Source organism: Lissotriton helveticus, chromosome 6, assembly GCF_964261635.1.
Source record: "Lissotriton helveticus chromosome 6, aLisHel1.1, whole genome shotgun sequence".
Taxonomy (NCBI): Eukaryota; Metazoa; Chordata; class Amphibia; order Caudata; family Salamandridae; genus Lissotriton; species Lissotriton helveticus.
Genome location: NC_136067.1, coordinates 1,497,204,100 through 1,497,216,540, shown reverse-complemented (window position 1 = coordinate 1,497,216,540; position 12,441 = coordinate 1,497,204,100). Strand labels below are relative to the sequence as shown.

The window sequence follows — 12,441 nt, the reverse complement described above, 5'->3', positions numbered from 1 at the left end:
GAATTTGATGCCCTGAAGAAGGTCTTGTGCTCAGCTCCAGTTCTAGAGTCCTAACTACGCCACACAATTCATTGCTCAGACAGACCGCAAGCCCCTCTTATGGCTCAATGAGATGAAAGGTGAAAACCCCAAAATTTTGAGGTAGTCCATTTCACTACTGAGAAGGATTTCTCATTTGAAGATACACCTGGGAGTAACCATGCCAACGCAGATAGACTTTCCAGATTTTTCCACTTAGAAAATGAAGACTCAACTAGACAACGTTAGTCTTATCTTCTTTCATTTGGGAGGGGGTTATGCAGGAAAGTAGGATCTTTCTGACATGGTTGCCCCCACTTTTTGCCTGGTGTCAGTGTGTTTAGGCTGTAGTACATTGGGATCCCGCTAACCAGGACCCCAGTGTCAGTGCTTCTCCCCTAAATTGACTTTGTAAGTACTTTGTACACCCCACAATTGGTATATTGTATGGCCCTAGTACCCCTGTACGGCCCTAGTAGAAGGTACCCAGGGCATTGGTACACCTGGGGTATAAAATGGGCTACAGCATGCCTTGGGAGCCCATGCAAATTGTGTCTACAGGCCTGTCATTGCTGCTTGTATGAAATGGTGCATGCACTTTTTACCACAGATATAAGGTTTACCTTATACCCGGTCACTGCACTTGGACCCTATAAGTCATACCTAGGGTTAGCCCATCAGGCCAAGGACATGGTGCTAGGTGTGAGGGTACTCCTGCATGAGCAGAGGTACCCCTACCAAACCCAGGCTCAATTCTGTGGCCTTTGTAAGTGTGGAGAAGCTATGTTAAGATATGTAGTGGACACTGGTCAACACGAGATATCCAACTACTGAACCTTATCATGTTTGGAATCAAGCAACTACATCAATTCTAGTGTTAGTTGCCAGATATCGTGTACATGGGGGGGCCTTAGAGGGCCCCCTCATATTGTGTAGGCTTGCAGGGTCCTCATGTAAGCCAGTGCTGCCACTGACCCCAGATACTGTTCTGCCCTCCTACTGCTGAGCCTAACTCAAGCAGGGTAAAAGGATTTCCTGTACAGGAGAGGCATTACCACCTCTCCTTTAGAATTGGGTGTCTCAGGACTAGGGTGGGGTGCTTCTGAGTACCGCAAGACTGCTTTGAAGGGCACATTTGGGGCCCTCCTTCCATAATCTGGTCTACTCCAGTGCAGTGACCACCTCCCTGTCCAGCCCCTCTCCCAGGGAGGTGCCCAGAGCTCTACCAGGTGACCATTTGATTCTGCCTTCTTAAAAATAATATAAGCGGCGGCCCCTAGGAGCAGCTGACTAGTCAATCCACCAGAGTAGCGTTCCTGACCACCCGCTAGGTAGGTCACTGCAGAAGCTGTCAAATTCCCTTCCTGGGTTACTTAGGGGCTCCCCGGAGGGTGGGACTCTAAATTTGTCTCAACTAAGATTCCTTTACAAGAGTTGTCTGCAAGTCTCTTCCATAAGACTCTTCTTCTGCTGGCTGGTCAGGACCCAAGACAATACTGTATCTGGTAGGAGGGCTCCTTCTGCGACTTTGTCCCCATACTCTGCAAAGATCCTGCAACCTCCATGGCTGTGCATCCCTCAGAGTCACATGGACTCTGTGTGCAGCAAGGAAATGAAGGAGTCACTCCCCTGCAGCCACAGCCACATCAACAACGACGACTTGCGTGTGGATCCTGCTGTCCCAAAGACTCTCCAAGGCTCTACAACACAGGTGGTGGTTCTGTGGCTCTCCAGAGGTCTGACCTGTTTTCTGTGCAACTTGGAAGACTGTGGTACCTCATTGGAGGTGCTGAAACCTAGCCCCTATGCACTGTGTCTATTTGCTGTTGCCAATACTTTTTGGCTCTCCAGCCCAGTGGTCTTCGAGCTCCAAGAAGCCCCAGCTTCAAGCATCATCCAGCTGCAAAAGCGATGTCCTCACAGTATCTCTTGCGACATGGGCCTCCATCTTGGGTGTGTTGCTGAGGTCCCATTGTGACTCCCTGTTCCTGCTGCCTGAAGCTCCCTCCAGGGTCTTCATCAATTCATGCTAGCTCTCCTGCTTGCTACGGGCTTGTCCGAACTTGCCTGTAGAGGGTGAGTTCCTTGGACCTTGCTGTTCTTCTTTTCTGAATTTCGTCCTTCAACACGTCTGTTGCATTTGCCAAGGCTTGTTGGTGGTCCTGCCGGCTATTGAACCTCTTGCCATTCCTAGACCGGCGTGGGACAACTCATGAATGGCTCCTGAGATCCTACAGCATTGCCTGGACTCCAAAGCTGCATCTTCAAGGCCTTTGTCCTAAAGTGAAGTACCCCCAAAAAGGGCTGGCATTGCGCTCCTGCACCTCCTGCACAACTCCAGGAGACTTGGAGCTGTCTCCTCTCTCCTTAGTGTACTCCTCATCCAAAATCCATGCCTGGCTTCCACACACCTGCTCCATGAGTCATTGTAGCAGCTAGATAGCCGAGGTTCCCCATTGACGCCAATGGGCGGTTCCGACACCACTTGACACCTATGCACCAGATCTTCCTGGTGTAAATATTTTGCTTCTCTGAGGAACCAACGGTGGTGGTGCTTTCCCACCTCCTTTGTTCCAACAGGTTTCCTATGGGTCTTCTGGTAAGGGTTGTGAATCCTCAAAAACCTAAACGCGACTTCCCCATGTTATCCTATGGACACCGACCCTGAGTATCACCTCTGCATACGGGCACCTATGGAATCCTAGTAACTTACCATTAGTGGTTCCGTGCCTCCCCTGAATTATAGACCTTTGGGTGGTAGTCTCGATTAGGTACCCTTCTTGCATTCCATTTTTTAATATATGGATTGGCCATCCATGGGGGCCCATATGTTTTAGGTGTTACTCACATATTTTTCTAGTATATCTGATGCATATTCATATCTCCAGGTAGGAGATCTACCAAAGTAGTGTAGTGCTTGGTGTTACAATACATATAACTTACTTTTCTAACACTGGTGTTGTTCTTTCCTGTGTGAACATCACTGCTTGACTTGTGTGGTAAATACACCTGCTTTATATGCTCCTAAATAAGCCTTAGCTCCTCTTCACAGCTATCTCTTGAGAGCTTGGTTATCAGGGACCACTTCCACTATCACTAAGGGTTGCCTGGAGTCAGTGCAGAGTGCATCACCAATAGGTGTGCACCATATACTGAGCCAGCCTCCTACAACAAACACGCCAGGTATAGTTGCCACAGAGCTGGTGCCAGCCAGCCTGGTATTTGAAAATTCCTGCTGCCTGGGGTGCAAAGAAATGCATGACACTAGCCCCGTCATCAAGTAGGACTTTACGGCTTCTGTGCTGTGACCGAGCTGACTCCTGTGGGGTGCGGTTCCTTTTTAGGTTTTGCTAGCACCTCACTTGTGCTGTGCTTGTTAAATCTATTGCATTCAATATAAATCTTGAAAGGGGCTTACATCTCACCCTCACTTGTCATGGTTTGCGTGCTTGCCTCTATAACCTGTTGTTCCCTGTGTGCTTCTCTTATCAGTCTCACAAGGCCCAAGTACTGTTTTCATCCACTTGTGGAACTTTCTATTATTGTTGGATCCGCCTGCACAGTGCTTGCGCTGTGCTAATTAAACAAAGATGCTACTCTGGCCATGTTAATCAGCATACTGCAGTCTTTTGGAATAGTTTTTATGTTTATGGTCGTATGCAGTGATATAGAATTCAAGCGACTATGAGCCGAGCTTCTGCTCTTCCTGCAAGTGTGCCTTTCACACATTTGCGCACACCAACAGCCAGTTCTCGCACTAGCTGCCTTGAGTACCTTGGTCATGGCTTCACACAGCGCTTGTGCTGTGCTTGTTAAACAAATCTGTAACAAACAACAAGAGAGAAAGGGAGAGAAAATCACTCTTCTTCCCCTAGTAAATACTATTCATCAACAAAAGAGTGACAATAGGCGTAAAAACAAAGTAAGTAACACACAAGACCAAACGTGGGGCAAGTGTAAGGGAAAAAAACCTCTATTTTTTAAAAGAACCCTCACTCACCAACCTAGTTGGTGACATGCTTCATCATCGGGATCCCACCAGGGAGACAGAGTGCCTCCCTGGTGTGCTACAACGCCTGAATTACAGCAGAGCGGGGCTTTTTGTGGACAGTGTATTAGTACAAGGAAGTGGTGCAGATTTAAAAGATAGCAAACTGCACCCAGAAATAATTTTAATAACAGGGCAGCTTACAATCGTTAAAAACAAGTGAAGCGGACATGTGCTGGCCTTTACAGTGAGCCAACTATATCCTAGATTTTTTTTTTTTTTTTTTTAAAACCTTTATTGGACAGAGAAAGCTCACAAATACGGGCCTACAACCCACCAGGGCTGGCCACCACATAGCAGACGTATCAGGAGTCATACACCAATTGTCACAGTATACAAAGGCAACGAGTCAGGGGAAAGAACAGGCATCGTAGAGCAGTCTAAGGAGCAATCAAATAGAAAGGTAGTTTTCTTTTAAAAGGAACGGGTATGAGAGGTCAGGCGCATAGCGGGCCGGGAAACAAACCAGAGGGGCGGGGTCGCGGCGGGCAGCCACACAGCGATCTTAAAGACACAGGAGAAGCAAGTACGACAGAGGTATACCAATAAGTACCGGGCAAAACCACGAGCATGATGAAAGGCAACTGCGCACACTGTCCACTGCCCGCCCACCGCAGCCACCACCCATCCCACCAATCAGCACAATAAAGGACCCAGATACCAATACAATACGAAACGCACCCCCAGGTAGAAGAAAACCCCACAAAAGGGGGGAGGGGGAAGGGAAAAGGGGAAAAAAGAAAAGAAGGGACCCCAACCCAAGCACCCGCCCCCAGGTGACAAAACAGGAAAAACGAAAGTCCGGTACAAAATCGATCACAAAATAGGAAAACAGACATAGCAAATCCCCATCTTTGCAACACCGGAGAAATATACCAGAAAGACACCGGGGGGATAGATGGCGAGACAGAGCCCCGAAAAAGGGGATACACAAGGGCCATAGAACCAATAAGGGAGAAAAAGAGGAGGAGACAGAAGCTCCCTCCACAAACAACAACAGACCCTCCCACCCACCCCACAAGCCCACCCTACACCCCTGCAGAGGGCTACGGCCTACCCCCCGGCAGCGTGCCTGTCGCCCTAAATAGAACCCGAAATGTAGAAGAAAGAAACAGGCTAGAAACAAAGACAAAAGGGAAGGGACAGGGGAAGGAGAGAACAGCGCACACGGGGGGAGGGCGAAAAAACAGGATCATCCGCTTCCATCCCGCCACCTGCCACAAAGGAGGAGTAGAGCCCACGGAAAGTCAATGATATTAGGATAAGTTTCAGGAGTCTCAAGAATGCACACAACATTACAACAGCACTTGTCAGTCACATATCAAAAGAAGCAAGACTACCGCATATAGAAATAGTTTCAGCCCTGTCCGCTTTTGTCCAAAGTTGTAACCATCCGAACAAACAAAGAACAAACAGTGAGGGACACAGGGCACAGGAGTAAGTTCCGCGGCAGTCCTAAGAAGAAACGTGAAAGAAAATACTGAAGGTCCAGGAAAGGCATAGCACAACAGTCGCATCGCAGGCTGAGTTCCAAGGACAGTGCGAACGAGGCAAGCCCAGCCGGGCCGGCACAGGCTTCTAGGCCGGGGTGTAGACGCGATGAGAAACTGGAAAGATCATCGAGGCCAGGCCAGGAGATAAGCGGACCGCAGACCAGGGGCCGAGGCAACCGAACAGGATGACGAGGAGCGCCGGAGACTTTCCGACCCAAGGATGCAGTCCCGGCCGGGAGCATAGAGTCCAGGAGCACACCAGCCGCAACCAGCAACGAGGAGGCCAAACCTGATGACGGGGGCCCGCACAGTTCAGAAGGAGGGTCCGCCCTCACAGCGGAAACAGGCGCCGCCACGGTAGTCCGCCAGGAGTTCAGTGCATCCAGGACAGCTTGAAGCGTAGGAAAATCTGTACAAGATCCGACATCCGGGCCATGCGGCGGGCCCCCAGTGCTCGCCCAGGCCCGGCAGAGACTCCCAGGGCCGGCCGCCATCTTAGGAGCCCAGCAAGTCCTCGGTCTTCGGGGACCCCGGCCGGGGTAAGACCAGAGCAAAGGAAGGTCAGCCGAACTGCGGCAAGGCGCCCCAAGGCAGGAAGGAGAGCCAACAGAAGAAGGATGTCCGTCGGTCCCCCCGTGCCGCCGGCCCCGTTCTCCGGGCCCGGGCGGAAAAATTCAAAATGGCCGGGCCGGGGAACAGAAGGGGGACCCAGCTGAACAATTGAGTAGGCTCTCCCGCGAGGGGCAGCGTTCGTACCTCTGGGCCCAGGTCAGTCGGGTCGCCAACGGGCACAGCCGGCCAATTCGCACATCAGCCCCCGCGTCCAGCTCCACAGCGCCAGCAAGGGCCGAGCATCATGCTCCGTAACGTCTCGGCGCCGCACTGAGGTCCGGCCAGTCCGCCCCGGAGGCTCCGAGCGGGATCGCTGCACAGGATCGACAGCACTCAGGATCACCGGAGCAACGGGTAAGTGTCGGCGAAGCGACTTGAATACCACACACAGCAAGTAGGGCTTCCCGGGGCAGGAGTAATACAGGATAAACGATATATCCTAGATTTAATGTGAAAGGGTGGTCGACATGTTTCTGCTTGTGATTGCTAATTTAGCTAAGCTTTCATCAGGACCAAGAACTCCCCAGCGGAATACGCAGGCTAAGGCGTACCTTAATCTGAGGCATATATGTGTGTGCGGTAAAGCTCACGTCATGGGTTCCGCGGACGACCGTAATGTAGGTCTTGAGAGGGATATCTCCTGTAGACAAAAGTTACATGGCGAGAACACCTCCGCGGCAGAACCCATGACGTGAAGTCATTTCAGTCTTCACATTAGGGCCCTCGGAAATCCCGGGAGCGCCCGTTTGGTAAAACCGTGAGTTTTACCGCACACATATACTCCTCAGGTTTGGGTACGCCTTAGCGTTTTGTCAAGCAAATTCAGCGCACAATCTTAGTAAATCTCCCCCTCAATGTCTGGGTGCACCATTATAAAATGTCATATAACATCTGGATTATACAATGTACATCTGAGTCACCTGCACAGGCCTGTGAGGCTTGCATGTTTACAGGATTTTGCATGCCCTTAGCCTGTTATAAAGACAGAATACAGTACAGTGGCTACAGACAAATAAAGGAACAGGAAGCATGCAATTAAATTTACTGAATAATACAGAGCAGGTAAGTAAGAGCAGATTTTGCAGTCCACTGAACCTGGTGTAGAACAGACAGGCCTCCCTCTGGAAAATGCAATACCCAGCGCCTTGAGACGCTCATGAGTGATTTGCTGCGCTTTATAAATTATTGATTGATTGAACACCGTAACATTTTTCCTGGCTGAGGGAAGGGCACTGTTCCTGGGCCAGTTATCATAGTAGAGACGCTCATTTGCTACACACACCTTAATCCTATAGCATACAAAAATACACACACCTGGTGAACAATATGTGCATACTAGTATATCTGACGCATCAATAATAGAGAAGTGTGTACTGTGGATGTTTCTACCAAGACGTTTATGCTTTCACATGTGGAACATAGATGAAGTCTACACTCTTGGAATTAGGTAGTGGTCATTGGAGCACAGATTTCCCAACTGTGTGATCCTGGACACATTTCTCGTATCCCACACGGGGTTAAGAGCCCAGTTAGAAAAGACGCAAGAAACAGCAGAACTAGGAGTATTCCACTTCCACCAAAACAAGACTGATTGAAAGGCTTATTTATACATCGTATGAATCACGTAGGCATCCGCATAGTCCAGGAAGAGAGGTCAATTACATCAGTATTGTCTTGTGGAAAGGGTGGATTGCAGATCTCCGCTCTTGTGTTGCTCCAAAGTGAACCTTCTAGGCATGGTGGACCCAACACGATTTCTCATAGCTGTACCGTTTCAATTTTGCAAGAAGTGTGAGGTGGTGGGATGTTTCCTCCATTGTCGCCAAGCATACTTTAATCCTTCCAATTGTTAACCTCCAGGGAGTAACAGTTATACATTTTCTTTGCTGTATCCTTTTATGTTTGAGGTGGGCCTCTGTATTTCGGATTTTTGACAAGGTTTTCTCAGAATGTTCAAATGTTCCAGCTGTGCCTGTTCATTAGATGGGCTGCTTGGTTCTGATGTGTTATAGTTCTGTTGTAGCTGCAGAGTCAAGCTTGTTTCTGGTTTGTTGTCTCTAGTAGGTTTATCTTGAGGATTTCTTTTCCCGATCAGTCCTGTTCACAATTGCTTTTTGGAAATCTGCAGTTCCATAGAGATGTTGAAAAGGATTTTGGTCTCCAACCCTTTCTGTAATAGGAGCTACTTATGTTCAATGGAAATCATCCTGAGCTACTTATATTGATGTAATAGTGACCACCCCATCCAAGATTGTCAGCAGTGATCACACCAGTGTATGAGGCAGAGTTTCCAGCACTAATGTAAAAAATCCTTTGAGAATATGAAATTACTGTACATGGGTAAAACATAAAAGCCGTAGCTACAACCCCCCTGTCACTAAGGTAATACTAAGCACTGCTTCTATGTGAGATCTGCCTCCTCCTTTTTATTAATTATCGAAAATCATTCTTCATGCTGGATGGTAATTTTCAAAAATCATTCTTTATTCTTTATTAATAAAGAATGATTTTTGAAAATTACCATCCAGCATGAAGAATGATTTTTGATAATTAATAAAAAGGAGGAGGCACATCCCACATAGAAGCAGTGCATAAAAAGTGAGGGATAAAAGGTTCAATAGCTCGAGAACAGCTTCTCTCAAAACTGAACTAAGGCACTTTTGTCCAGGAAGAGACCCTCTGAAACTTTTTTAGAAACCTTAGAAATACTATGAATACTAAAACTCCCCAACTCAATTATAGTTTTAAAACATTTCGAAAACGCAACAATTTTTGGTCAAACATCAGCTCATGAGTTCTGAAAATAGACACATTTTCATCATGAAAACATACTTTTAAATTTTAGTATAGATGATATAATAATTGAACCAAGCAAAAGCTTCTATATTAGTAGGCTGGGCTGAACACAGGAGAGCTACTCACAGGTAGCTGGAGAGCTACTGGTAGTTCACAAGCTACTTGTTGGAGACACCTACGCATTCCTACAGATCAGGTATCTTTTTGCAGATGATGAGATTAAGGGTGCACACTTTAATGTGGGTGGGGGATTTTTTTCCATGGAGCATAGTCTATGATGTGGAATTTGTTTGATGTGATTGAAAAGCCACTAAAGGTAATGGTGTGTAGAGTTTTTGGGGTGATCCAAGTAAAGGAGGTCTTCTTGATTAGGGCTAACACTCAACCTTCCCTTCCAGACCCCTGGGGATCTTGTGTGGTAATGCCCCGTGGCAATTACCAATGAATGAATGGCACATTTACTGTTACTGCTCACATGCCATTCCTCATCATTCATTATGCTTGACATATTCTAAATGTACAAAGGCCGGTATTTTTTCATCACAAAGACCCTAACAATAATTTTTTTATTGTCAATAAATGTTTTGCAGAAACGTTCACCTTTCTGGGGATAATGATGTAAAAGGCCATGCGGTGACAAAAGAAACGCCTGAAGTGAAACAAGAAGTGGAAACCTATGAAGAGAAAGAACTTGTGGAAGTAATTGAATATGAGGAGGTGGAGGTGACGGATTCTGAGGAAGAACATACGTAAACTGCTCAGAAGGTCAGTTACTGCAAAAAGATCATTGTGTTCAGAATGTCTTATAAGTAGGGGGATTCAGAATGCATGCAATACTCATGGCACACAAAGCAGTAAAAATATCCATTTATACTACACCTTGTGTGGCAGGCACATTACTGGAGTGACTCATCTGTTTATGTTGTTGCAGTAGGAGAGCCCTGATATTCATGTGGATCTTCCCTTTAAAAGCTGGGTTAATTCTGAGGTTCCACTTGCACCTTTTCCCTTGATGGCACATGCGCCCTGGGAAGTACTACCATTATTTGTGGGTGGGGGAGAGAGTTTTACTTATTCTCTCAGGGCTACCAGCATGGGACTAGATTAAATGTTTGGAGAGGTTTTGGGAGTCTCGCTAGTCTCTTACCCTTTTACCAAAGCAGGTCCCTGGTGCAGCTTCTACCTGGTACTCCCCAGGGGGATGCAATTTGCATACCGTACTGCCCAGTGACTTTCACTGCAGTGCTGAGAGCCACTTTGTGCACATTATATATGTATACTTGAACAGGGGCAAACTAAACGGAAAACCTCCATACAACAATAATTGGCAAAGCCAATAGACTCCTTTCACAGCTGATTGGTCTCACCTTTGGGATCTACTGGCTTTGCCAGTCATTTTAGTCAGGTTGTACTGCTGCACAGTGTGGCTATAAAAGAGGTAAAAAAAAAGCTCATGATGTATTTTGTAGGGATACTCAACAAGCTTGTGTGTACCTACAAAAGACCCCAGCACTTTTTCTTTTTACCTATCTGAATTGGATCAGTAAACTAAAAAGACAAGCATTTGCAATGCAATAGGTCTCACATTTGCAAGAGTTTAAGCTATTTACATTGTAAATGACAATGCCTTTTATATAAAACATAAATAAAAAGCATTGTAATTTACAATGCCAATAGCTCAAACTCGCGTAAATGCGAGACCTATTGCATTGCAAATGCTTGTTCAATCTTCTCATCAATGTTTAAAATCCAATTGGAGCCAAAGCCAACATGTTTCATCCACTGGGGGCTTTTTCAATTCAATATTAACAACATTAAAAGCATTACTGTGAAAACAACAGCGCCAATGTAATGCAACACGCAAAGGACTTCATCAAGCACTACTCTTCTCTTTTGATGTATAGAATGACTCCTTACTTTTGAATAGATTCACTTTATAACATAATACATTAATTTGACCTTTAATACCATATAATATGTCAACAAAACGTGTTTATGTACAGACCACACACTGCACAACAAGACTCTTACACAAGCTACATAAAAAAAAAAACTTCTAACACTCAGGCAACACGACTCAGAGAGGCCAGTACATGGTACCCTCTGCCACACTTCATGACAGACCTTTCAAAATCAATCAGATTCTCACCACTTCGATGGAGCCATGTACATACTAGGATAGGTCTACTAGACCTTACCAATTCCAGAGTGTCTGCTACACAAAACTTAAGGCCAACAAGGGTAAACCAGAAATAGAAGGCATGAAGGAGAGACGCGGTCGGTGCTCAAAGTTGTTCCACACAAGCATTCAAATGAATGGATGTGAGCAAAAGAATAAATCACATGACCCTATACACACAAATATGCTATTTTGTGCTACAGTGATGTCTTTGTTACTAACAGAAAACAACAGAGTCAAACAAGTGGTGTACATGTTTATACATCAACTTCGTTTCAACCCAGGATAATACATTAGAAGGCTTGAACTTATGTTCGCAGCGCATGAGATCCCCTAGTGCCCACTTTGCCAAGATGAGCAGTGCCCTCTTGGACACCATGACGGTGAAAGAAACTCAGAACTTTTACCACAGACAGAAGGAGCGCGCCCACAGCAGCTGCAGAACGCAACACAGATCAGGAAGCAACCCAGGTGCTGCTATACGACTCATGCTGCCCCGCTCCCACCATCTTGATAGCTGGCCAGAGGACGGCCCGAGCATCTAAAAACGTACTATTGAAAAAATAAAGTTTGGCAAGCCTTGCCAGAGAAGAGAAAGGCGTGGCTCGCCAAATTCTATTTGTTCAATATTCTAACTTTTTTGTAAGCAGCGCAGCACTCCGCTTGTGCCCGCTGCTTACGAAAAGTGCACCACCAGTCTATAAAACTCCGGAAAAGCACAAATACAATCTCGTATACACCACACATTTATAATACAAGTTAGCAAACTGCCAAATATGCAACCACAACTCACCCGTTACTCCATGCCCAACGTCAATCCCACGCGTGGTGTGTGCAGCCGCCACTGCAGCACGGGGTGCCAGCTACTTAAAAAAAAATCCACGGAGGTAGAGGGCAGCGCTGCGAAGGGAAAGACACTTTTTTTTTTTTAAACAATGCCTTAAGTGCGGAGGGTTGGAGATGCTGGGCACGTGCTCGGCTGCAAAAAACGACAAAGAAAGTTCTGCTCAAAAACACATACAACACAAAAGAGGACGAAAACAGTAGTTAGGCGCTGCTGCTTCCGGACTAAACGGAAGTCAGTATGGGATAAACAGCAACTAAAAAGCCAGCCAACAAGAACAATGCCAACGTTAAACGAATGGGAAGCGGCAGGAGAAATTAGGCGAGACCTAAAAAAGGAGCACAAGTAACCCTGGGCGTAGTTCGCAAAGTAGTGCCACGCCTAGCTACGCAAAGTGCACTTCGCATTACGCAAGCTACGCATAGCGCTACGCGAACTGCGGTGTGCTGTA

The 12,441-nt window shown here is 46.6% G+C and overlaps 1 protein-coding gene across 1 annotated transcript in view; it reads left to right on the top strand.

Annotated features, from left to right (window-relative positions):
• Positions 1-12,441, top strand: part of LOC144762755 (uncharacterized) — an 842,179-nt gene that overhangs the window by 810,580 nt on the left and 19,158 nt on the right. Inside the window, exon 40 of the mRNA XM_078648006.1 lies at positions 9,558-9,732. Coding sequence (XP_078504132.1) covers positions 9,558-9,720 — 163 coding nt within the window. The 3' untranslated portion in view covers positions 9,721-9,732. The remainder of the gene's footprint in view (positions 1-9,557; positions 9,733-12,441) is intronic.